General features: G+C 33.4%; 1 protein-coding gene across 1 annotated transcript in view; it reads right to left on the minus strand.

The window, feature by feature from the left end:
• Positions 1–287: 287 nt before the first annotated feature.
• Positions 288–24,265, minus strand: part of LOC121418511 (deubiquitinase DESI2-like) — a 29,252-nt gene continuing 5,274 nt past the window's right edge. The window contains exons 2-6 of the mRNA XM_041612424.1: positions 16,125–16,472; positions 12,577–12,649; positions 3,546–3,639; positions 1,764–1,905; positions 288–872 (exon numbers count right to left, since the gene is read on the minus strand). Of these exons, the coding sequence (XP_041468358.1) occupies positions 675–872; positions 1,764–1,905; positions 3,546–3,639; positions 12,577–12,649; positions 16,125–16,238 (621 nt within the window). The 5' untranslated portion in view covers positions 16,239–16,472 and the 3' untranslated portion in view covers positions 288–674. The remainder of the gene's footprint in view (positions 873–1,763; positions 1,906–3,545; positions 3,640–12,576; positions 12,650–16,124; positions 16,473–24,265) is intronic.

The following is a 24,265-nucleotide window of genomic DNA, read 5'->3' on the forward strand; positions in this document are numbered from 1 at the left end:
AGGCACAGTGCAGCATGCTTGTTCTGTCTTTCTATCCTAAAAGGCAGGAGGAAATATACCAAAAAAAAAAAAAAAAATTCTTGATAAATGCTTCAGGAACTGATAGGAATTGTGTCTGGTGGCAAAATAGTGATATTTTGATTGAACGAATGTACCATTTCTGGACCTCATATATTCTCAACCATTTTTTTTCAGTTCCACACTATTGTTGAACAGATGTAACATTTACTAAAAGAGAGCCTCTGTATGTCAAAGAACTATCTCAGATCCATGCCATTTATGTGTAGTTTTATTGATACAGGGTTGCCTTATCAGTAAACATTATTTCAATAGTCATAATAAAAATTATTATAACAATAATAATTGGATAAATTATATCTTGTACACCCCAGTATAGATATATTAGTAGAGTAAATGTATATTTGGGTTTCGATGCGAGCCTGGATCTGGAACCATCCGCAAAGTGTACGCATTCTGTTTACTGATGTTACAATCAAATAAATAGAGAGGTACTATCTGCTAAACAAGGGGAACGATGGCTCGGTGGCTAACTGCTCTCAAGAAACACCCTCCGTATCTGTCACCTCTCCTCAAGTCACGATAAAAGCAAGCGCACATGGCATCCCTGTGGCACTCTAGTGTAAAAACCCTTCCCCAAGGAGGATTCAGCGTGGTCATAACAGCGATGATTTGCTGCCTGTTTCTGAGTCACTAGGTGTTCTTGAGGGTTCAGGTTCTTTGACAGAGTTGTTCTCCACTAGGGCTAGAGGGGTAAGCCACTCCTTGGGTAGCATCCGCTCCATGAAGGGCAGGCGTGCTCCTACAGCGGCTAACCGGTTAATCCATGATGGTATTTCCTTGCCACAGAGTATCTATAGATAGAGTGGAAGTAGAAACAAGGGTAAATCAGTTTAAATCTATTCTTGGAAAAACAGCCACTCCCTTACAAACAATTCATAAACCAGAGAGCCAATGTTTCCTGGAAGGGTAAATAAAGATAAATTAAGCCTCCACATCAAAGTAAACATCAAAGTAAAGAACGATAATAATAGCTCTAGATAAAATATCAACCTACATGTACATACATAATTTATCAAAACCCATTTCACAAACTTTTATTCTTACAATCAATTATTAGCAAAGCATTTTCTTGATATTTACAACTAAAATGCTGGAATCAGTATTTGTTCTGCACTATTACAACAATTACATCCTTCTCCTTTTTATCATTAATGACACATGTTAGCAATAATTATAATATTGGCATTTTGTATAAATGATACTAATAATGGGATGAATTGTATTCATGTTGATAATCATTTTTTTTGTAACAATAAAGACAAATAATGGTAATAATAATGATAAATTACAAACTTAAGTTTTATCAACAATATACCTGACAAATTTAAATTTTAATGTTAATTTCAAATCATCATAGCATCCCTAGGGATGCCAGTCAGACCTCATTATGTGAAAAACGCCTGAAGTGGGAAGATGTCATAGCATGTCCTTGCATCTTGTTTATACCTGTACATTGATAGGGGGAGGTGTTTCACAATGATTTAAGAGAGTCTTTGAGTCACAATTACATTCCAAGTCGCGTGTGGTATAAAAGACATCACCGTATTGGTCAAATCAAGCGAACAGGACGCACGCTACAGCATATTAGTCAATAAGATTGTATGTTACATATCATGTATGCATCAGCATTTAAGCATGACTTGACTCTGTGAAACCCCTCCCTGCTTTGAAAAGCATCTTACTTGTACTAATTCCTGGGTGAAGTGATTGCAGTTCTTGTGTATGAGATGGTATGCCTCACCGGGATACTTCTTACCGAGACAGTCAACAACTTTAACAACATCTTCCTCTGTGAGGTCGGTCTGACCTAGAACTATCGTCTCCCTGTAAAATCAACAAGAAAAACATTCTTAGGTTCTATGACATTTGCCCCTGCGAGTCTGCGACAAGTACTCCCACCAAAAATCAACTTATTGAGACAGTGGCAGATCTAGCTGGGTTAAACACAATACAGTTTCAGGGGCCATATCGTTTCTTCACAATTTTTTCCCCCGAAACGATTATCATAATCATATTTTGATGAAGTTAAAATGAAAAAAATATTCTGTTCTTTGAAATTCTGTTTCTACCATCATTCTTGCATTTTCATTATATTCTCTGAGGAATTTTTATTTTTGTTTTACTTTTATTTTGTTTAAAACAGAGAATAAATAAATTTACTCAATAATTTTTATGACTATTCCTTAAAAAAAAATTGCTTATGTACAGACCCTCGTTATATTGAAAACCTTGTTTGCTCTGTAATGGCATTCTTTATTTGAATTCTATAATTTATTTTAATAGTCATACATTGCTAAACCCCGCACCACACAAAAGTTCAGGAAAAAATATCAAACCCAGCCAAACTGAACCAAACATGGCGTCGGACTTGCAGCACTTCATTGTATACAACCCATATTAGTGCATGAAACAAATTATGTATGCTGTAAGTTACAGCGCACATAATTTGTTTCATGCCACTGAAATATTCAGCAATATGCACATCTAAAATTTATAGAAAGCTGGCAAATTTATCCTTCTGATACACCTCAGTGCCTGTATGCACATACATGTACATGTATAAAACTAGATTCCTGGGCCCCATCAATACAAAGAGTTACAATTGATCCAATCAATCATCAATCTATGGAAATCCATCAGTGTCATGATTTTTTTCTACAGGAAATTTGTACAATGTCCTTTGTAAACAAAGAGAAGCACAGTGAATTTTCAAGAAAACAATGAATGTATGAATATACATGTAAATCATAGTTAGAAAATATTTTGATGAAACATGAATAATAGATTTTGACGTTGCTTGCCGTCTATAGTTGTGATTGCTCAGATCAATCGCAACTCTTTGTTAGACGGGGTCCTGTATTCAATTAAAGAGAGTGAATGTTTCAGCTTCCATATGCTCTTACACAAAATGGCTAAAATGTAATTTTTTCAAGTTTTAAATCATATTGTATTCTTTCATCAGGACATTATACAGCAAAATATCTTTATTTCAGAGTCAAAGGGCAAAGGTGCTTGTGGGAAAATAGAAATCCCTGGCCTATACACTGCCCATAGGAAAGCTATCTCGACCACTATTCAAGATTCATTTTACTGAATTGTCAATTTCAAATCACATGTAGCTAGTCTTTAGGTGATAGCATCATTAAAATGGTCACAACTTTCATATTCCTTAAACCGAATATCTTTCTACTCTTACCATTCTGTTTTTTGTTATATTTCTCAACACCAGTTTATGATCTTGAAAGGTTTGGTTCCCCCTTACTTTTATATTTAATTTTGCATTTTCAATTGTAATTCAACCTTCTATTGCTACAAATACTAAATAAAAGCTAATCTAGATTCTATATTGACTGAACATACTGAATATTGTCACAGTCTGTACAAGGTTGTTTTCTATCAAACAAGAGGATGACTTGACAATGCAATATTTTGGAAGTCAAATCATTAATTCACCTAGGACTTACTTGAAACTAAATTGTTCTCCTAAATCTGTAACATCTCTGGGCTCTATTTCGAATATTCCAGTGAATGGGAACGGATGTCCTCCATATGCATACTCTGTCATAAACAGGAAAGAGAAGCCAAGGTGTTAGAAGAATAAGATTGTTCATTGATTTTGAGTGACAAACCTGACAAAATAAATTACCAACAGTAACCAGTAGAATGTCATGTGACTTGCCGCCCCAATAACGAAAGCCAACAATAATTTGCCAGGGAAAGTCCTCTGGGAATAGCCGAAACAATATTATAGTTTTCATAAATTAAAAAATGAGAAAATTAGCTTATTTAAAGGATTCAATCTTTTTCATAGTGTCCAAAGGTAGTCAACCCTGAGTTTACAATGATTTTGATTTGAATAGAATATGCACTCTAGTTAAACAAAGAAATGTTTCTAAAAATCAGAGTCAAATCAGAAGTAGGCCTATGTGGCTATGTACCTTGGCAAGATTCCTTGCATACTGGTATTCTGCACAATGACGCCATATGAAAAAATATTCCAATATATACATTGGGTATTGAGGAAAGCATGGCATAAATATGCTAGCAACTACCGTTATGTATTATACATGTGGGTTGTAATATCTGCAGGTAATCTACATGTACACGTACATTATGTTGGAAATAACCTGGCTATCATATAATGAGTTGCATATCATTAAAAAAAAGAGATATGTAGCTTTTGTACTTCAATGGAGCTGCAAAAATGTTATCAGACATCAGACATGGGTGAATGACTATGACTCATCAATACATATTTGAACACTTTGCTGTGATCACTGAAGCATTATTCTTGATGCTTCAATGACTAAGACTTCTTACTTTTCCCAAGAGATGTTATGATATCTTGTCATGTGATACAATTCTTGGTTTTTCAATTACTCAATTCACAAATTTCTTCTTTTTTTTTTTTGGGGGGGAGAAATGAATATCTGGCATTCTGGCTGCTGTTGCATGGGTTGCAAAGACATTCATATTTCATTTCCTGTCAAAATGAAAGATCATATCATCACTCAGAATAAAGTCATGATTGATGAAAGTTTAAGATGACACATTGTGATTTACATGTATGCTTCAATGATTGAAAGTCTGAAAACATGCATCATCATACTTAAAGGGGAAGTTCACCCTGAGAGTAAGTTTATTGTAAAAATAGCAGAAAAAATAATAACAAATATTGCCGAAGGTTTGAGATAAATTCATCAAATAATTAAAAAGTTATTAGAATTTCAATTATTTGATTTGTGACGTCATATGCGAGCAGCATTCCTACATAGCGAATGGTAAAAAATCGATGAGATGTCACTTTTTTCAGAAAATTGAGAATGGTTTTCACTGTACCTTTTGTATATCAATAGACAAATCATTTCACACCCGATCATGAATAGAAAAAAAAATTAAGTTATCAGGAACCATAAAAAATTTGAAATTCATGCATTTTATATTACATAACACATGGGGCAGCTGCTCGTTTATGACGTCACAAATCCAAAACTTTGAACTCTAATAACTTTCTTACTCTTTAACGGATTTTCCTCAAACCTTCACCAATATTTTTTACTATTTTTTCTGCTATTTTTACAACAAAGTTTTCTTCAGGGTGAACTTCCCCTTTAATGGTCATACAGACGAGACTGATCTTATTTAAAGGGAATGAAACCTTTGGAACAAGTTAGCTTCTGTGGAAACAGAAAAATCAAAGAATAAGATCAAAGCGAGTTTAAGAAAAATTTGACAAATAATGAGAAAGTTATGAACATTTGAATATTGATCACTATAAATGCTATGGAGATCCTCCCATTGGCAATGTGACAATTATTTGTGATGTCACGTGTGAACAACTTTCCCTTTGAAGGACTCTAAAATACCCTGAAAATGTTTATTTTTGCTCTTTCTTAGGAAGATACAAACTCTTTAATCCATAAAGTATTCTTTGAAAATCTGTATAACATGCCCTCCTCTAGAAAGAATATGTGATAGCTAATATGTGATCTACTGATAGATGTGATAAAAGAGGCATTTTAATTGAAATATTATGGGAAAGTTGTTCACATTTGATATCACACATCTTTGTCGCATTGCCAATGGGTGGATCTACATTACAATAATGATCTAAATCTCAAATGCTCATAACTTTCTTATTATCGATTCAATTTTTTTCTCAAACTTTAAATCTGTTTCTTTGATTTTTCTGTTTTTGCAAAAGCTATCTGTTTCAAGTGTTTTATTTTCCTTTTAAAAGTTAAAAAAAAAACAAAAAAAAACAGAGGGTATAGTTTTCTCTTTTAACATGTAGGCATACATACAGTGTAGCTACGTTTTAGGTGTTTTACTCTTTTATTTCCAGCATACTTAATGTTTTCCTTTTATAGCACTGTTAATAATGTAAAGTGCATGTTTCCTTTTGACACTGTAGATGTATGTACTGAAGGCAACATTTTGCATTGACTGTGAACCCTACCTCCTGTGTACAGATCTTTGCACAGTACATTTTTGCTAAAGTTGTATTATACAGGATATATGTGATTGTCCCTTATCAAATTTATGTCAATTGTTTGATTTAGCCATTATACACTGTAGAGCTCTGCTCTTTTTTTTTTAGGATAGCCTAGTTTGTGATTACAATTTATTAACAGCTGGTGCAAGCTATATGAGTGACAGCTGATAATAGTACCGGTAGTACATGTATATGGTGTATAAACTTATAGAAGTACATGTACTTTGTATTACAACCATATTGTACACTAACTACTTCACATTCAAATATACATCTCCATAATATCTCAGATCATAATTATTTACATTTTTAATATTTGTAAAGTCAGGCCTGGGTCCCATTTAATAAAAATTCATATGATCACAAATTTGCTATTTATATCTGTTTAAAGCTACTGAAATCATTCAACTTGACTGGCTGATATTAAACTTTACCAGAAGTTAAGCATTTATTATAACAAATGAAATGGGACCCTGATCAGGGTAAGATGTATTTAAAAAGTAAAGAAATGAAACAATAAAAATGATACTGAAATCATATATGGCACTCATGAGGGTTTGGTGAGGGTTATTATGTTTTCGAATTCCCTACAGCTTAACAACATTTACTATGTCTGAAGGATATTTAAAGGACAAGTCCACCCCAACAAAGAGTTGATTAGAGTAAAAAAAATATTAAGCTTTGCTTTATTTCACAAAACAGTTATATGCACATCTTGGTTTGTATGCAAATGAGGAGACTGATGACATCATCCACTCACTCTTTCTTTAGTATTTTTATTATATGAAGTATGAAAATATTCTAGTTTTCTCCTCATTGTCAAGTGAAACTGGTTAATTTTCCCTGAATATGAGGAATTAGCATTAATAGTCAAGTTGATCTTTATTGTCAAATCTGTAAAAATGAAATATTGTATAATTCAAACAATAAAAAACAAAAGAAATAGTGAGTGATGGACATCATCGACTGACTCATTTGCATGACACTGAGTTATGCATATCACTGTTTTGTGAAAAATAAGCGTAACTTTAACAAAGCACAACTTTCTTATTTTACATCCGATTTTTATGAAATTTTCACCATTATTCTAGTTTGATTTTTCTCTATTTATTCAAATCAACATTTTCCTGGGGTGGAATTGACCTTTAAAATAAAAACACCCTTACTGGCATACATACATACAAGTCATGTACATTAGGTGCTGGAGGATAGCAGGTGACACGATGGCTACTAGTATTTGCTTGCCTTGAATGTCACACCCCCAAGGATTGAGTGATGAGGGATTGTGGCCGGCCAAAAAGGCTTTAATATTCATACATTTCTTATTCCCCAGGCTGGAATATATACATGAACATTACAGGCTCAAATTACAATGTACCACAATGATGATATAGAACTTAGTGAACATCTTAAATGTACAGGGCAGAGCTCTCATGGCATTGATAAAACCTGACACACAAAACTTGACAAAAGCAGGAGAATACAAAGGCCTTCAAATTAATCAGGATAAATCTATAGGCCATTCATTTGAATAATTGAATTCAATTAGTGCAAAATATAATGTAGTTCAAGTTGTGCAAAAAATGGAATCATGAATATTAAACATATTCAGATTTTTTTTTATTAATGGTAAAACCACTTCTGTATTGCGGAATTATTGTTCAGAGGAAGTCCATATCATTAAAGTTTATTTGAAAATTTCATCAAAGTCAGATGTTGAATAAGAAAGTATGACATTCTAGAATTTTTCAGAACAGTTAGGCCTAAAACCTGTACCGTTCAGTTGTCGGTACTTATGCAAACCTGGCAACAGAGTCCCCTACTAAGGGGGGGGGGGGTAGCCCACTCTGCAAAAATGTGACCAAGATTAACCCTGGACTAAAGGTGGGGGTTATCTTGCCATTTGATTTAGCCCCACTTCTAGTACGGAGTTAGGGAATATTTGGCTAACGAGTAAGAAAAGGGTACATATATTTATTTTACCAATGATTTAGAAAAAAATATCTAAATTCACACTCATGAAAATAAATAATTTTAAATGAATTTCGTGTCATTATCATATCCATTTGCTGACATAAATGGAAATGCATTAGAATCACATAGAAAAAATTATTGAATATTAAATCTGTAGAAAAATCACTGTAAACATGTAGGCCTTGTAAGAAGCTACTGGCAGTCATTGAATAGCTTAAATTTTTATTTCATACAGGTACATGTTCAGTACACTGTAAGAATGACAGAGTAAAGTTAGTACTACATAGTGTATGGATTGAAAATGAGTACTGAAATTTATATCTATATTGAATTTCATATTTTCTTGCAGAGTATTAAATTAAGTTTTTTTAGATGCATAATTTGTGAGTGTAATAAACTTTTATGAAGGTCTACCTACATGTAGGATTTCATACACTGTTTAAACATTTCTTTTTATAAATATCTGCATGTACTTGTATTGAGCTTGTACAAAAAACATACACTGTGTGCATGTACATAAATGTACAAGTACAGGCTAATGCAAGCAGATTTACATGTACATGTACCCCCCCCCCCATTGTAGTCTTATGTACAAGTAGGCCTATACACAATACAGATTGGTAGAGATCATACTGGAAATGGTAAAGCTCAGAAATTTTGTCTATGGTTTCTTTTTAGAAATCCATTTAAAGGTCAAGTCCACCTCAAAAAAATGTTGATTTTAATCAATAGAGAAAAATCAGACGAGCACAATGCTGAAAATTTCATCAAAATCGGATGTAAAATAAGAAAGTTATGACATTTCAAAGTTTCGCTTATTTTTAACAATATAATTATATGAACGAGCCAGTTACATCCAAATGAGAGAGTCGATGATGTCACTCACTCACTATTTCTTTTGTTTTTTATTGTTTGAATTATACAATATTTCAATTTTTACGAATTTGACGATTAGGACCTCCTTGCCTGCAGCACAAAATGTTGAAATAATGGAATTCCACGTGTTCAGGGAGGAATGAAACTTCATTTCACATGACAATGACGAGAAAATCAAAATATTTCATATTTCATATGATAAAATACAAAAGAAATAGTGAGTGAGTGATGTCATCAGTTCCTCATTTCCATACCGACCGAGATGTGCATATAACTGTTTTGTGAAATGAAGCGAAATTTTAAAATGCCATAACTTTCTTATTTTACATCCGATTTTGATGAAATTTTCAGTGTTATTCTTTTTGAATTTTTTTCTTTTTTAATTCAAAATCAAGTTTTTGTTGGGGTGGACTTGTCCTTTAATAAAAACAAAACAACTTGTAAAAACACATCTTAAAATGCCCACAGTCACTTTTATGGCTTCACCACTGTCAAAGGGAAAATTCATCTTAACATAAATACATGCAATATGTGTACTCTGTTATCATTATTTGTTGTCTCACTTGACTGCATGGGAAAAATCATACCTTCTCCTTAGGTGGTTTCAGACCACCTCAAAGTTCATCAGTTCCAGGTATTTACTGATCGGGAAATTCATCCCGATCAGAATATATTGGCAATGTGAAAGCAAATTATGCATAATCTCCCTGAAAGAAAGTACCCATATTAAATAGTAGGTACTTGTCGAAATTACGAGAACTTTCGCGAGGATTTGTCCAAGGTCGCAGTTATTTTGGCAATGTGAATGCAATTTACGGGAACTTTTAACCCAGCATGTAGTTGGGCGCTGGAGCCGTGGGTAGCTGCTGGGCTAGTGATTTTGAATCTCGCGCCTTGCCTGCTTATCAGACCATACTGCGCATGCTCGTAACTTCAGGAACTTATCCAGAAGGGTATGTTTCGGGGCGGTGTGAATGCAGGAATAATTAATGGGTATTTTTTAGCCTAAAAAGTTCTCATAATTTAACAGGGATTCTTATGATCGAGGCGGTTTGAAACCACCTAGACAGAGGTCCTAGGTAAATGTTACCTTTCATGTATCATTTCAAAAGATAAGAAAAGATTTCTTTCGACTCTGTCATCCCAAATCGAATAAATACAAATGCTTGTATTGTAACAGTACATGGAGCAAAAGGCTGGTGTAATAACAATAAAAACAAACCACACTAAACACTAATGCAATATGATTGAAAAACACAGTGTGTGTAGTGTCAGTGACTTTTTAGCAACTTCTAATTTAGAAAATATGAATCTGTAAAGAATACAATCAAAATGATAATCACAAAATGATAGATGCTGTGCTGTGTATCTGGATTACGATATCAAAAATTTCAAAGCAATATTTTTATTTCAAAACTTCAATAACACTTCTGCATGCATTAAAGTTTTAACAAAAATGCTTTAAAAAATTGTATCAATGTATTTTGAGAATATGGAAAGATCAAGATGAAAATTCACTCAAATCAAATAACGACACCTGTATCAATCATTTCTTTCGAAAGGTTATATCAGCGTTAACACCTCCATGGGAATCTCTTGGGATCAATGCTGTAATTTAAATCCATACTTTATCACTCCCAAAGCAACATACCCAAGAGAGACAAAAAGCCTTGATTGCTGGCATGGCTCTCTCTCTCTCCTGATCAAGAAGAAAATACTCAGCATTATTCCTTCATCCATCTCCCTCAAATTAATATCCCCAGACTGCACAGACAGCAATCAATTTTGCAGGTCTTTACGTGGTTGGAAAAGCAAGAGCAGTGCAGAGAGCAATCTATTAAATATTGATCAGGGCCAAGATTGGGGTATAAGCCGGAGACCATCATGGCTTTCTAAACAGGTCAATGGGTAGGGGAGCGAATGAAAAAGATTATTCAAGTGTGTTGTCATAGAGTGAACTTCAGAAAAGGAAATAGAAGATGAAATTTTCAGCGTTTTATATAGAGCATGCTATGTATGTGTTCAGTGTATTTATGGGCAATATGGTTTAGATTAACTATATGTATCTTGTCAACTAGAATAGAGTTCATAATACAACCCTGAACTTAAATAAGAATATCACTGTTTGTACGAGCACATTTGATTCAAAAGTGGCGGAAATATATATATATTTTTTATTTGTTTCTCTTGACGACAGTGTTGTCTATTAGAGTTCAAGTACCAACTCAAACACACGCACACAAACACAATTTGCCTACATGTATGTAAATACCAGAAGCAATGCATCATTTAATTAAAGTCAAGCTTGTAGGCATGGAGGCACCTGTGCCTTTTTTTACCATAATATTGCGGACATAAACACCGAATTCGCAAGGATTCAAAGAAGGAATGTCACACGATTTTACACTTCTTTGATGCATGCAAAGTATAAACATGATACTACATGTACCTGTAATTTCATCGCAATGGGATTTATTTGCCATCACCTCTATTCTATCCCTTTAACTATGAGAATTCTCATTCCTCTTGCCTAGTCACTGTATATTGAACATATGTGTTTGTACATAGGTCTACATATATTTGTATGTATCTGAAATTATCACATTTTGAAAAATACCCCTCAACAAACTGTATGTATACATGTATATTTAGGACAGCTATTACGCATAAAATTTGGGGTCACATTTTGTGAATCAGACTGTCACAAGTTGTTTTTTTTCTTCTCCAAACTAGTGCTATAGTCAAATATTTATGGAGTAATAATCTTTGCCCACTTTATTTTTTTACTATAAAATGGAATTAAGTTACAATATAATCTGCAATCATGTATTGCTACCTATGAAAAAATCTAATAAGTATTCTACAAACAGAACAGAGTAAAACAATTTCAGCATCGTCAATACATGTACATAATATGCAGGACCATAAGAATCTTAACCGCACAAAAAACACTGAGTGTAAGGAATTCCAATCAATTATTCATTGTGCTGTATTTCTTTCAACCCTCCCTATTTAAAAGATACAATCTCCATGCATACATGTATGTTTCCTGATTTGCAATCCTACTTCTGATTCAACTGTGCTTCATATATATGCTGCTACATGTTAGTTCATATAAAGAATGAATAGATTGTCATATCTAGGCATGGGTAGGACGACATCAAGAGATTATCTCTCACTCAGCCTAATACTGCACAATAGACTGTCTAGAACAGCTGCTGTACTGATGCAATTACTGTAAGGTCATGAAAATGCAATGCATGAAAAAAATTTGTTTTTCAACCTGCTGTATACATGTAAACTTACTTTTTATTTTTAATTATGATAACATTCCCAGTGGGGGAGGGAGGTCAAAAGTTTACACAAATCTGCCAATATCATGATTTTCTATTCATCCGGGCAAATCGATCAGCTGTAATATTCATATGCGTGAAGAGTGCATGGAGATGATAGTCAAGAATGAAGCACGGTAACACACTCTGTTGCAAAGCTTTAGGCCCCTGACCTTCTTCAGTATATTCAGGAAAATCTTCTAAAATACTGTAAGGTAATGAAAATGCAATTGCTGTCCATGCATGTGTGTTATTATAAAGTATTGTTCGCTACTATTTGTGCAAGTTTACTTTACAGGACCACCAAGTTGTACTCACCTTTTCCATAAACTTGAATGCCAGTATGATAAACACCTAATCCTAATGTTGTTGTATATTCATTGGTCCAATACTGCAACAGAAACAGAAAAGAGGTGACAGACCAGTCAAAGATATGTTGTATTTTTTTTCAAACTACAGTATGGACAATGGCCAACATCCAACTTACATGTAATACAAAGAAAATAAAACCCACATAACTTTGTAATAGGTAATGTCATAAAGATGAGCATCAGAACAATATTATCATTTATCCCATTTCATTTCAGTTTGATGAGGGTTATCATCTTACACTGTAGATTAAATCAAATCATGTATTTTTAAAAAATCTAGTATTTCAGGTTTAAAGATTTTTTTTCTTACGTGTGTAATTTCAGTTTTGCCCTATTCAGAAAAAAACTTCGGTTGATTTATTCCTTTTCTGCAAAATGTAATTGTAATTTCAATTACCATGGGTTAAACTCTTTTCGGTATAGTTGAATGACCATTTCTGCCTACATTTAAAAATGGAAATTAACCATATAGGCCTACAGTATGTGCAGTGTAATACTAGCACAGTACAATTTGCATGTTGTCTCATGTTTCTTTTCTAAAGTGAGTACAACGTCTCAATCTATATGAAACTAGATGTAAATTAAAAAAATATTCGTAAAAAGAGGGGTAACTCTAGTTACATCAAATTTTAATAATAGACATGACAATGTAGACTTGTAGCTCTACACATGCTTTATAAAAATCTGAATACATACTGTAACTTCAGGAAATTTGGTTCAAGAGGAACTCCAGGTTAAACAAATTTTGAAATGAAATGAGTTATATCAACGATTATCTTTTTGTTATTTTGTGAAAACAGTTACATGGATGTTGTCATGAATAGATGGGCTGATGTCACATCCTTCCTTTTTCTTAAAAAAAAAATATTTAACATTTTAATGCATGTGGGCAAATCATACCTCCCTTGTAACAAAATAAGTTTCAGTATTCATCTGACACATCAAAGCTATATTACATCATATTGTTATAATGAGTAAAAAGAAAATCAATATTCATGTAATGAAGAAAAAAAATGAGAGGGGAAATAATATCATTAGCTCACTCATTGCATATTTATGAAGTCATCAGTGGTGCACGAAACGATTCTGCACCAAAACAATATATTTCAAATGACATAACTTTTAACAATCCTTCTCCAACTGTTGTGCAGTTGTTAGTCTTGTGAATGTTTGATTTTACTTTATCTGTTCAAATCACAATATTTCAAGCAGGGAGTAGGGCTATCCATTTAAATTAATAAATCCTACATAACCTAAAAAAGTGGATTATATGCTCCTTTTTAAACGAAATATTTTGGATTAAATGGTTTTTGGTATGAACCTTAACTTGTAATCAATTTTGGCCAACCTTCCCAAAATATTTTTAATGTGATATAGTACATTGTCTATTAAAGATACAGATATTTAAAGGGATGGTCCAGACTGAAAATATTCATATCTAAATAAATAGAGTAAAATTCACGTGGCAAAAAGCTGAAAATTTCATCAAACTTGGATAACAAATAACAAAGTTATTGAATTTTAAAGTTTTGAAATATTTTGTAAAAACAATTATATGCACGTTGTTATGAATATTCATTAGGTGGGCTGATGATGTCATATCCCACTTGTTCTTTTGCATTATATATATATGAAATGAGGTTTATTAATAAAAAATTCTACCAAGAACTAAAAACAATGGGATTGACGACTGATTAAGTGCATTACATGTAGTTATTTATTGCCGCAACTTAATTTACTATAATGGAGACACATCATTTACACATGTATGAAAAAATGAAACATTTATGATTTCATGTAATAACATAAGAAAAAGGAAAGTGGAGATGTGACATCATCAGCCCACCTAATGAATATTCATGACGATGTGCATGTAACTGTTTTCACAAAATATTGCTAAACTTTGAAATTCAATAACTTCGCTATTTGTTATCCCATTTTGATGAAATTTTCAGCAATTTGCTCCGTGAATTTTACTCTATTTAATGAAAAATAAATATATCCAGCCTGGACCATCCCTTTAAAAATTAATTTGGGTCATAACTTGATTTAATGCCTTTGAAATTAAACTCTAACATCATATGGAATATAAAATAGAGGGCATACATCTAAAAGCAGGTATTCCTAATCTTAGCAACATGTACATAAAACGTTTATACACAATCAATCATTTAAATGATGCTGGTAGTGTAGGCCTACATACAGGACATTGACATACATTTATACATGTACAAATATGTCGTTTCAAAAATAGTATGGAGACTGAATGTCAGTCAGCCTGGTGTCAAGAACTACAGATTGTACTTCTTATGAAAGGCTGATGAGCAGACCAGAACATTTACTGATTGGGAATGGGGGATGTTCAGTTCGTATTGATCCAGCATTGTAGTTTCCTGCAAAATTTAAAGTGGAACATCCCTGGTAGTCTCTCTAGAAATTCAATTGACTTTGTGAGTGTGACATGGAAATATCAAACATTTTCTTTTTAATTTACTGTTTGAACATAAACTCGTCAAAAAAAGTTTGGAAATCTGACTTTGATCGATAATCCCTCCTTGGTTTTAGTTAATTTCAATGTGTAATTAATATCAATGAATAGAGCATTTCATTCTCTTTAAAATGACACCCTACATGATATGATTATGGTTCACATGGAGGTGCAGTGCCTTGAAAGGTGAGGCAAGGTCAAAATTCAAAAGTTGCAAAAGGACACAATATTTTTTCAGTGGTGATGAGTTTCTTTTGTTTTCATGCACCTAAACATAAATATTAACATGGAATCAAACACACCTCAGGCACAAGCAAACACATAACAAGCAAACAAACATGCATGGGTATTTCAAATCACAACTCAAAGTCAAACCATGTTATCTCACAGAACCATCACTACAGAAGCAGTGGCTTGATTTGAATGGATTTTCATCTCTATTGACACAGACAAAAGAATCATATTCTGTATTGACCCTTCATGACTATTTCTGCTCGTTTTGCAGCTTTTCAATTCAGACCTCATCCAACACTTTTGAATCCTGCTCTTTTGTGATGGCATGATCATATTAAAGAAAATCAAATGATCTTTTGAATGATGTAAAATATGTATTGTGTAAAATTGGGAGTTGGGAGAAATTAATGACCAAACACAGATTTCCAAACTTTTTTTGAGGGGTATATATAAATAATGTACTGTAACAAACCCAGGAAATGATGGGAAAATGCTGTCCATGCCGTATTGACTTTAATACTCCAAGTCCAGTGGTCCTCCTACTGTTGACCTTGGAAATCATTTATTGGTGTCCCTATTTAAGTTCTCCCATGTCTGCTGTATAAGTAAAAATGTGCACTATGGGCTTGCCCTACAAATATTGACATTTGCATAATATTCATGACTTTTTATGTCGATTAATGTACTTGTCATGTAGGCCTAGTCACATGGATGTATTTTCTTTCATAAATATTTTATAAACATAGTAGTGACCCAGGCTTATTATGACTTACCATATCATAAACATTCAGTCTGACCTCCTCTCCCGACCCCTTCTCCCTCCTATCCTCACTATCACTATCACAAGAAGACATTCTGTATAGGCCGCAAAACTCTACTGCAGTCATGTCCTAAAGCTGGAGAACCCCTCTTTAACTCCGACACACGGCAAACCACAAAGAAGGATGGCTTGCTCAATCTCTGAAATGAATCTTTGATGCACTCTGTTTACTGTGGTAGTGGATTGGTTTGTAAGACTCTGACCAGATCTTCAGAACATAGAAAAAAGGGTGTCGTCCACACGAAGACACAGGTAGAGAATGTCACTGCAGAGAGCCTCAAAATATATCCATAATCTGCACCTGAAAATATTGTATTGAAGATAAATTCCAGTTGTGGTAACGATTTCAAAATGAGTTCATACAGAATCCAATGAAATGACCACCGAAGTGTCTGTTTGTATATAAATAAAAAATATGTGCCAAAGGATTCTGGAAGATATTGTGTAATTGCTGAGAAATTAGCAAGTAAGCATGGGATTCGGTCAAGTGTCGGACCGACATTCAAAGCAATAATAATACACTGTCCCACGTGCACTTATCTGTGTTAGTGATCTTCAGTGTGAACATTTTTCAGCGTAAATTTCAAGATTTCACAAAGTTCAGTTTATGTAACTGTACCAGATCTAGATCCTCGATGATATACTGTAGTGGCAATTAAGCCTGGTTGTAAAGACTTTATCGTGAAATCAGTGTTTACTGCCACTACTTTCATAAATCTTTAAAGATAAATGTTACATGTAATTTTTTATTTCACCTAATAGTGGGGCTCAGAAGTTAGATAACTTACAGCAGAGTAACTACAGTAAGAGTCGCAAACAATATAGAGCAAAATGGCTGTACTTGTACCTACATGTACACAACCTTTTGATAATGTTAAAGAATGAAACTTGAGCACGAAAATTGAGAAGTCCTACATGCAGGGTGCTACATAAGTACATGCCCGATTGCCCAGGGCAAGTAAAAGTTAGAGTCAGGCAAGTGTTTTGATACAAAGCAAGCAAAATTCACACAGAAGAAAGCAAAATTCTCACAGTAGAATGACCAAAATTAGGGTTGATATGATATTGGCCCTAATTTTGGTCATGGCAGGCAAGATAAAATCACTTTGAAAAAAGAAATGCAATAGCGAGGTAGATCATTTCATGTCAAAACAGAGAAATAGGTCAATGGTTTATAAAACGGCAAAACTTTCTTTTGAAGTGGTAAAAACTTTTTTTTCAAGAATTTTCTTGGGCAAGTACTGGTTTTGTTTTGGTGCAGTCTTTAAAGGTCAAGTCCACCCCAGGAAAATCCTGACTTGAATATATAGAGAGAAAAATCAAACTAACATAGAGCTGAAAATTTCATCAAAATCGGATGTAAAATAAGAAAGTTATGACATTTTAAAGTTTCGCTTATTTTTCACAAAACAGTGATATGCACACCTAGGTGACTCAGTTGATGATGTCCACCTCTCACTATTTTTTTTTTTATTGTTTGAATTATACAAAATTAACTTTCAATAGATTTGACAATAAGGACCAACGTGCCTGAACCATATAGTATTAAACAATGCCAATTCTACATGTTAAGGGAATTAATTGTTGTATCATTGACAATGAGAAAATTAGAATATTTCATACAATAAAATACAAAAGAAATAGTGAGTAATGTCATCAGTCCCCTCATTTGCATACCGACCATAAATTGCATATAACTGTCTTGTGAAATTTATCAAAACTCTATAGTGTCATAGCTTTCTTATTTTACATCCGATTTTGATGAAATTTTCAGTGTCATGCTCGTTGGATTTTTTTCAAATCAACTTTTTGTTGGGGATGACTTGTACTTTAAACCTACCCATAGTACACTGTAAGTAAGAAAACAAAAATAGAAAGAGGAAAACAATAGTAGGGGGTGCATGCAGCAGGACCATTTCTCATCTTTATTTCACCAGATCACTGATCTATGCTGAAAAAGTCACCATTTGTCACCATTAAGAAAAACAAATGTTTTGACACATGTAGAGCTCTGACATATCACATACAATTTAAAAAAGGCCATTTCAAATGCCATTTCATTATTAAATCCAGGTCAAGCCCACCCCAGAAAAATGTTGATTTGAATAACTAGAGAAAAATCAAACTAGCCGAACGCAGAAAATTTCATCAAAATCGGATGTAGAATAAGAAAGTTATGGCATTTTAAAGTTTCCCTTATTTTCACAAAATGGTGATATGCACAACTCAGTGACATCTGACATGCAGATGAGTCGGTCAATGATGTCTATTACTCACCATTTCTTTTGTTTTTTATTGTTTGAATTATAAAGTATGTCATTTTTTACAGATTTGAAAGTAAGGACCAACTTAATTGAACCATGAAATATTCTAACAATGGTAATGCCACATGTTCTGAGAGGAATAAAACTTTGTTTCACAGGACAACAAGGAAAAATTAGAATATTTCATATTTCATTTAATAAAATACAAAAGAAATAGTGAGTGATGCCATCAGTCCCCTCATTTGCATACCGATTATGAATTGCATATAACTGTCTTGTGAAATTAAGCGAAATTTAAAAATGTCATAACTTTCTTATTTTACATCTGTCAAAATTTACTACGCGATTATAATTAGTAGTATATACTAATTATTCATAACCGCGTATTAAATTTTAGTATTTGTGAAATAATAATATCTATTGAATGGTTCTTCAAAATGGCATTGCTAACCAGATGTACGTCATAACGAAGCTGTTCAGGAACTTCAGGGTCAGGTCTATTGTCTTTGCTTTGTTGACAAACGGATCGAGGGATCTACAGGAGATCGGTTGGGTAAGAAACGTCTCATTTTCACCATTTACATTTTTACCAGTTACCCGACGCACACGTCTGTAATGTTGGCGAAGAACAAAAGGAAACAAGATGGCGGCGTAAACATCGGGCAAGTCACTTCCCTCTTGTCATGATATTTTTCTCATTTTTTTGATGAATTCTTCTTTACAAATAAAATCGATACGGATGCTTGCATTGCGTAACGTGGGTGAAGAACAATAGAAAACAAGATGGCGGCGTAAAGATCGGGCAAGTCTCTTCCTTCTTTTCATGATATTTTTGTCCTTTTTTATGAATTCTTGTGTTAAAAATAAAATCCATAGCATAGAAATGTCGGATATAAAGTTGTATCCCATGTACATGATTTAGGGTAATTTAGGGCTAGATCTTTTAGTGAGAAAGTAGAAATCTCGGGGGCGAAAGTTTCAGGTTTTGGCAACCTACACGCACATGTATAGAATAGAATCAATGGCATCGTATGAGAGTAACCTTAGTCCTTACGTTAGTAAATGATTTTTACTCTCTAGATAGAAGCCTCCTGCCGTCCTGGCTAGGCAGTAGGGGAGTTGAGAAGTTTTGAAAAACGTGAAAATAAGCACGCACGTGCTTATATGCACGTTTTCGTTCCTGCCAGTCCTTCCAAAAACGTGATTATAAGCACGTTTTGACCAGTTTTTTGGCTTTAGCAGCCAGGCTTTTCAAAAGCCAAAAATTTGATTGACACCATCAGAAAGAGCAGGAAAAATTACATCATATAACACTTTATAAAAAAAATTCACCGTCTATTTTTCCTACAACACCTGATTGAAGCAACTACAACGATCGATTCCAAATTTTACCGTCGCTACGTCACTTGTCCCTTGGGCTTCCAGCAAACGTTCTTATATGCACGTTTCCACATCCAGGGAAGTTCTGCCTCGAGTGTCTGATTTGTTTTATTAGGATAATGATTATTGGACATTTTTAGAGAGGGTGTCTATAAAATTCCCAAAGGAGACTTGCTCCTGGCGTGCACCATTAATATGTCACATATTTTCTACTCTTGGTGGCAGGTGGCTGTAGAAATATACATTTACTGCTCATGTACATGTAATTGCTGTGTGTTCAATAGTCTATCACAATGTGTGTTGTATGTATTTACTGAGTCGCAAGTACCTTTGCCCTTGCTTTATATATTTTTCAACTCGCCCAAATGAAGACAATCAAAATTGTGGTATGCACCCCCACCCCCAAAAAAGAAGGTCACTGCAGAGGCAATTCTTTCGAACAGAAGAGTGACGTTAAATTGCTGTCTTGTAGAAAAGGGAATTATGTATTTGTTATCCAGGGGAGGGGTTTTGGGGTGGCATGGTGGCATAGGCTTGCAGTTCACTTTAGCAGACAATAGGAAAATGTCCCCAAATGTGTTGAATACCCCCCTCCCAGGCTTCAAAAGGGGGGGGTAGGAGGTGACTGAAGTTTTAAAAAAATATGTCTTGTTATCACTATCAACGATATCGTTTAGTTACCCCCTCCCCCCCGCAGGTAAATGCTGGATCCGCCATTTTTGTGACCATTACTCAAAGAAAGCATGGTACTCATTTTGCAATAAGACTTGTTCATTATTGGTCATCAGAGCATGTCTTGAAATTATTCTTATTCGCCAGAGACATAAAATTGATTTCATATACCTTGCGGAATAAACTGCTGCAATCGCTGAAGAAATAAAAATCACGCAAGTTTGAGAACGGTGCAAAAATGGCAAGATGAGACAGAATTCATTAACATGACGGAAAGTTGATTAATAATTCATCATAATAAAAATGAATTATTTCTGATGAGTTTATTATATTTCTTCAAAGGGCGCAGTTCTCTCTAACGCATCAGAATAATTTTAAAACATGTTCCGATCGATTCTTAATTAATCCGTGATTTTGGCAACTTTCTTTGAATATCTTACAGGGTTTTTTTTTAATAGAAAATATTTCTCTTTTTCGGGCCACCAAAAAAAAAATGATTTGGTGGCTCGAACGGGCCACCGATAAAAAAAGTTAGTGCCGAGCCTTGATCTGATTATTATAAAAGGTAGAGCAGAATTATCTCACATAAAGGGATCATCAAATCGCAATTATATGAAATGAAATGAAAGCTTGAATGTACTCTTTATTTGTCAGTATCAAAGCAACAATTTCTATAAAGATATTATTAAAAAAATACATGTCAACAGATGAATCATTTCACTTACGGTATTTCTTTGGAATGAAGGACAAAAATGTATATGTACACTGCAGGCTCATAAAGCCATCTTCATGTAGGTAAACAGTAGGTCCAACATTGATTATCATATCATGACTTGTCTAACGGCAATGAGAACACTAATAACATTGAGTAACAGTGAATAGTTTCATTTTGTTGATTATTATCTCCTTCAAGTTGTTTATTCAGATAGATTCGTCCATCTTACATTGCAAGTCTTCAACCATAACTGAATAAAGTCAAGCTAAAATATTACAGGCCAATAGATGAAGTACGGTATGTCAAACAATGACAAAATGAAGGCCTACAACATTTCAAAGTATTACATGTAAAAAAAAATGAACTGAAACACCCTTAGGAAACATTCTAATCAAACACAAAGTCATTTATAAGTGACAAAACGTTGTCAAACTATCCAACTATGTTTGTGAAGCTAGAGAGAAGGGCATCACTGTTCCGAAATCGGATAGTTTCAGTTCGAAGTAGTCGATCTAAGTTCAACATGATAACAGTAACTGAAAATGCGATTTTCTTTGAATGATTAGCGACACACATAATGACCGGAATTTGATAATGATTTAACTATGTAATATCTTTACTCTAATTGCATTCATGGAAAAATGAAATAAGAGTAAAGATATTACATAGTTAAATCATTATCAATGATAATAATAGTAATTGTTGATGAAGGAATAAGGATACTCAACTGGAATAGACGGACACATGAGGTGTCGTAGGTGTGTGGAGCCTACAAGGGGAAGTCCACCCCAATGAAAAGAGAGAAAGCAATCAAGCACTTTTCTTAAAAGTTTCATCAAAATCGAATGCCACAAAAGGAAAGTTCAAAGTTTTGAACAGTTATATGCACATCCATAGAAATAGAAATAGAGAGTGGACGACGTCATCGGTTCATACTGACCAGGATGTGCATATAACTGTTTTGTGAAATCAAGCGAAAGTTTAAAATGTCAAATGTTACTTTCTTATTTTACATCCAATTTTGATCAAATTTTCAACGTGATGCTTGTTGAATTTTTATCTTTTTATTCAAATCAAGTTTTTGTTGGGGTGGACATGCCCTTTAAGCAGCTGACGGATGTTTGATTCATCTAAATGATGCATATTCTATTGTTTTAATAAAACAAATATTATTTCAAAATTTGCATCAATTAATTTCATCACATTCAGTACTCTCTCATATTGACTATCACAGGGTTGATACTTAAAGGACAAGTCCACTCCAACAAAAAGTAGATTTGAATGAAAAGAGAAAAATCCAACAAACATAACACTTAAATTTCATCAAAATCGGGTGTAAAATAAGAAAGTTATGACATTTTAAAGTTTCGCTTAATTTCAGATAACATTTATATTCACATCCTGGTCTTTATGCAAATGAGGAGACTGATGACGTCATCCACTCACTATTTATTTTGTATTGTATGAAATGTGAAATATTCTAATTTTCTCCTCATAGTCATTGCCAAGTGAAACAATGATTAATTCCTCCCTGATCATCTGGAATTAACATTATTTAATACTTTATGGTTCTGTCAAGTTGGTCCTTATTATCAAATTTGTAAAAAATGAAATATTGTATTATTCAAACAATAAAAAAAAAATAGTGAGTGAGGGACGCCATGATCGACTATCTCATTTGCATGTCACTCAGTTGTGTATTAGGGCAGGTCCAAGCTATTTGACTTGTGACATACGGGACATTTAGAGACTTTAAAGTTGTGTAACATAAGAAATAAATGCACAACAGCAAATCTTTCCTGGATTTTGGTAGGCCAGTCATGCCCTCTTTATTCATGAAAAAAATTAGTGATCTACAATTCCATTAACGATGTAATATTTTAATTAATATGCACTGTGACGTACGGGACCAGACGAAAGTTGATTTTTTTTAAAAGAGTTTGTCATTAAAACTCTGTGAATTGGAATAAGCTGGAAATCTCTCATTATCATGTTTTCATCTTGTATCTTATCAGGTTTCATTAGCCATGAATGAAATGATGGAACTCATTGGTGTTATTATGTAATAGCTCAAAATATAAACAACCGCGCTGTGACGTACGGGACATGTTTCGTATGGGACATTTGTCCATGTGTAAAACGAATGGGGAAAGTGAAATTTCATCAAAATTTTAATTAACTTGATGCAAACCAAAGTAAGTTAATTTTTACATGGATTATCATGATTGATATATATTTCTTTGATAGCACACACTGAAACAAAACATAGCAAACACTTTACGACCTTATAAATATTATGAAAGATGTCTTTCAAATAATTCCATGTGTTAAACGAATGGGGAAATTGAAATTTCATCAAAATTTACAATTAACTGGATGTAAACCAAAGTAAGTAAGTTTTACATGGATTATTATGATTTATATATATTATTCTATTATAGTATATGATTAAACAAAACATAAAAAAATTTATAACCTTATAATTATAAAAGATGTAATTAATAACATAACTAATTAATACTAATTAATGTTATTATTACAAATTGTAACTTTATTATCAGCCTTTTACCAATATTCAACCACTGATATAATATTATTTATCTCAATTTACATTATCTTTGCTCCTTATTAAAAAATAACCCTAATTAAAATTACATAGAAAGCCCATGGTGTGTCCCGTACGTCACACATTTGTCCCGTACGTCACAAAACTTAATTAGCTGATATAACTTAACGTGAAATTAATTCAGTAAATTCACTTTAATTTTTGGATAATAGTACATGTAATATAAATAAGAATTCTCCAAAGTTTGAAGAAAACTGTTCAACTTTTTCTTAATTGGAATCTAAAAAACATATGGGCGATTCCACACTAGAACTTCAAAAATATGATAAATTTCAACATGCTTTCAATAAGTCACAAGTAGTGTAATATTTTACTATGATACCTAAATTTTATGAAAATTATGAGTTTTAACCCAAAGTGAAGACAGATATAGTTTTAATTGGGGGAACAATGGAATTTTAAATTTTCAATAATTTTGCTCATTGAATAGTCAGCAC

This window comes from Lytechinus variegatus, chromosome 7 (genome assembly GCF_018143015.1).
Source record: "Lytechinus variegatus isolate NC3 chromosome 7, Lvar_3.0, whole genome shotgun sequence".
Classification (NCBI taxonomy): Eukaryota; Metazoa; Echinodermata; class Echinoidea; order Temnopleuroida; family Toxopneustidae; genus Lytechinus; species Lytechinus variegatus.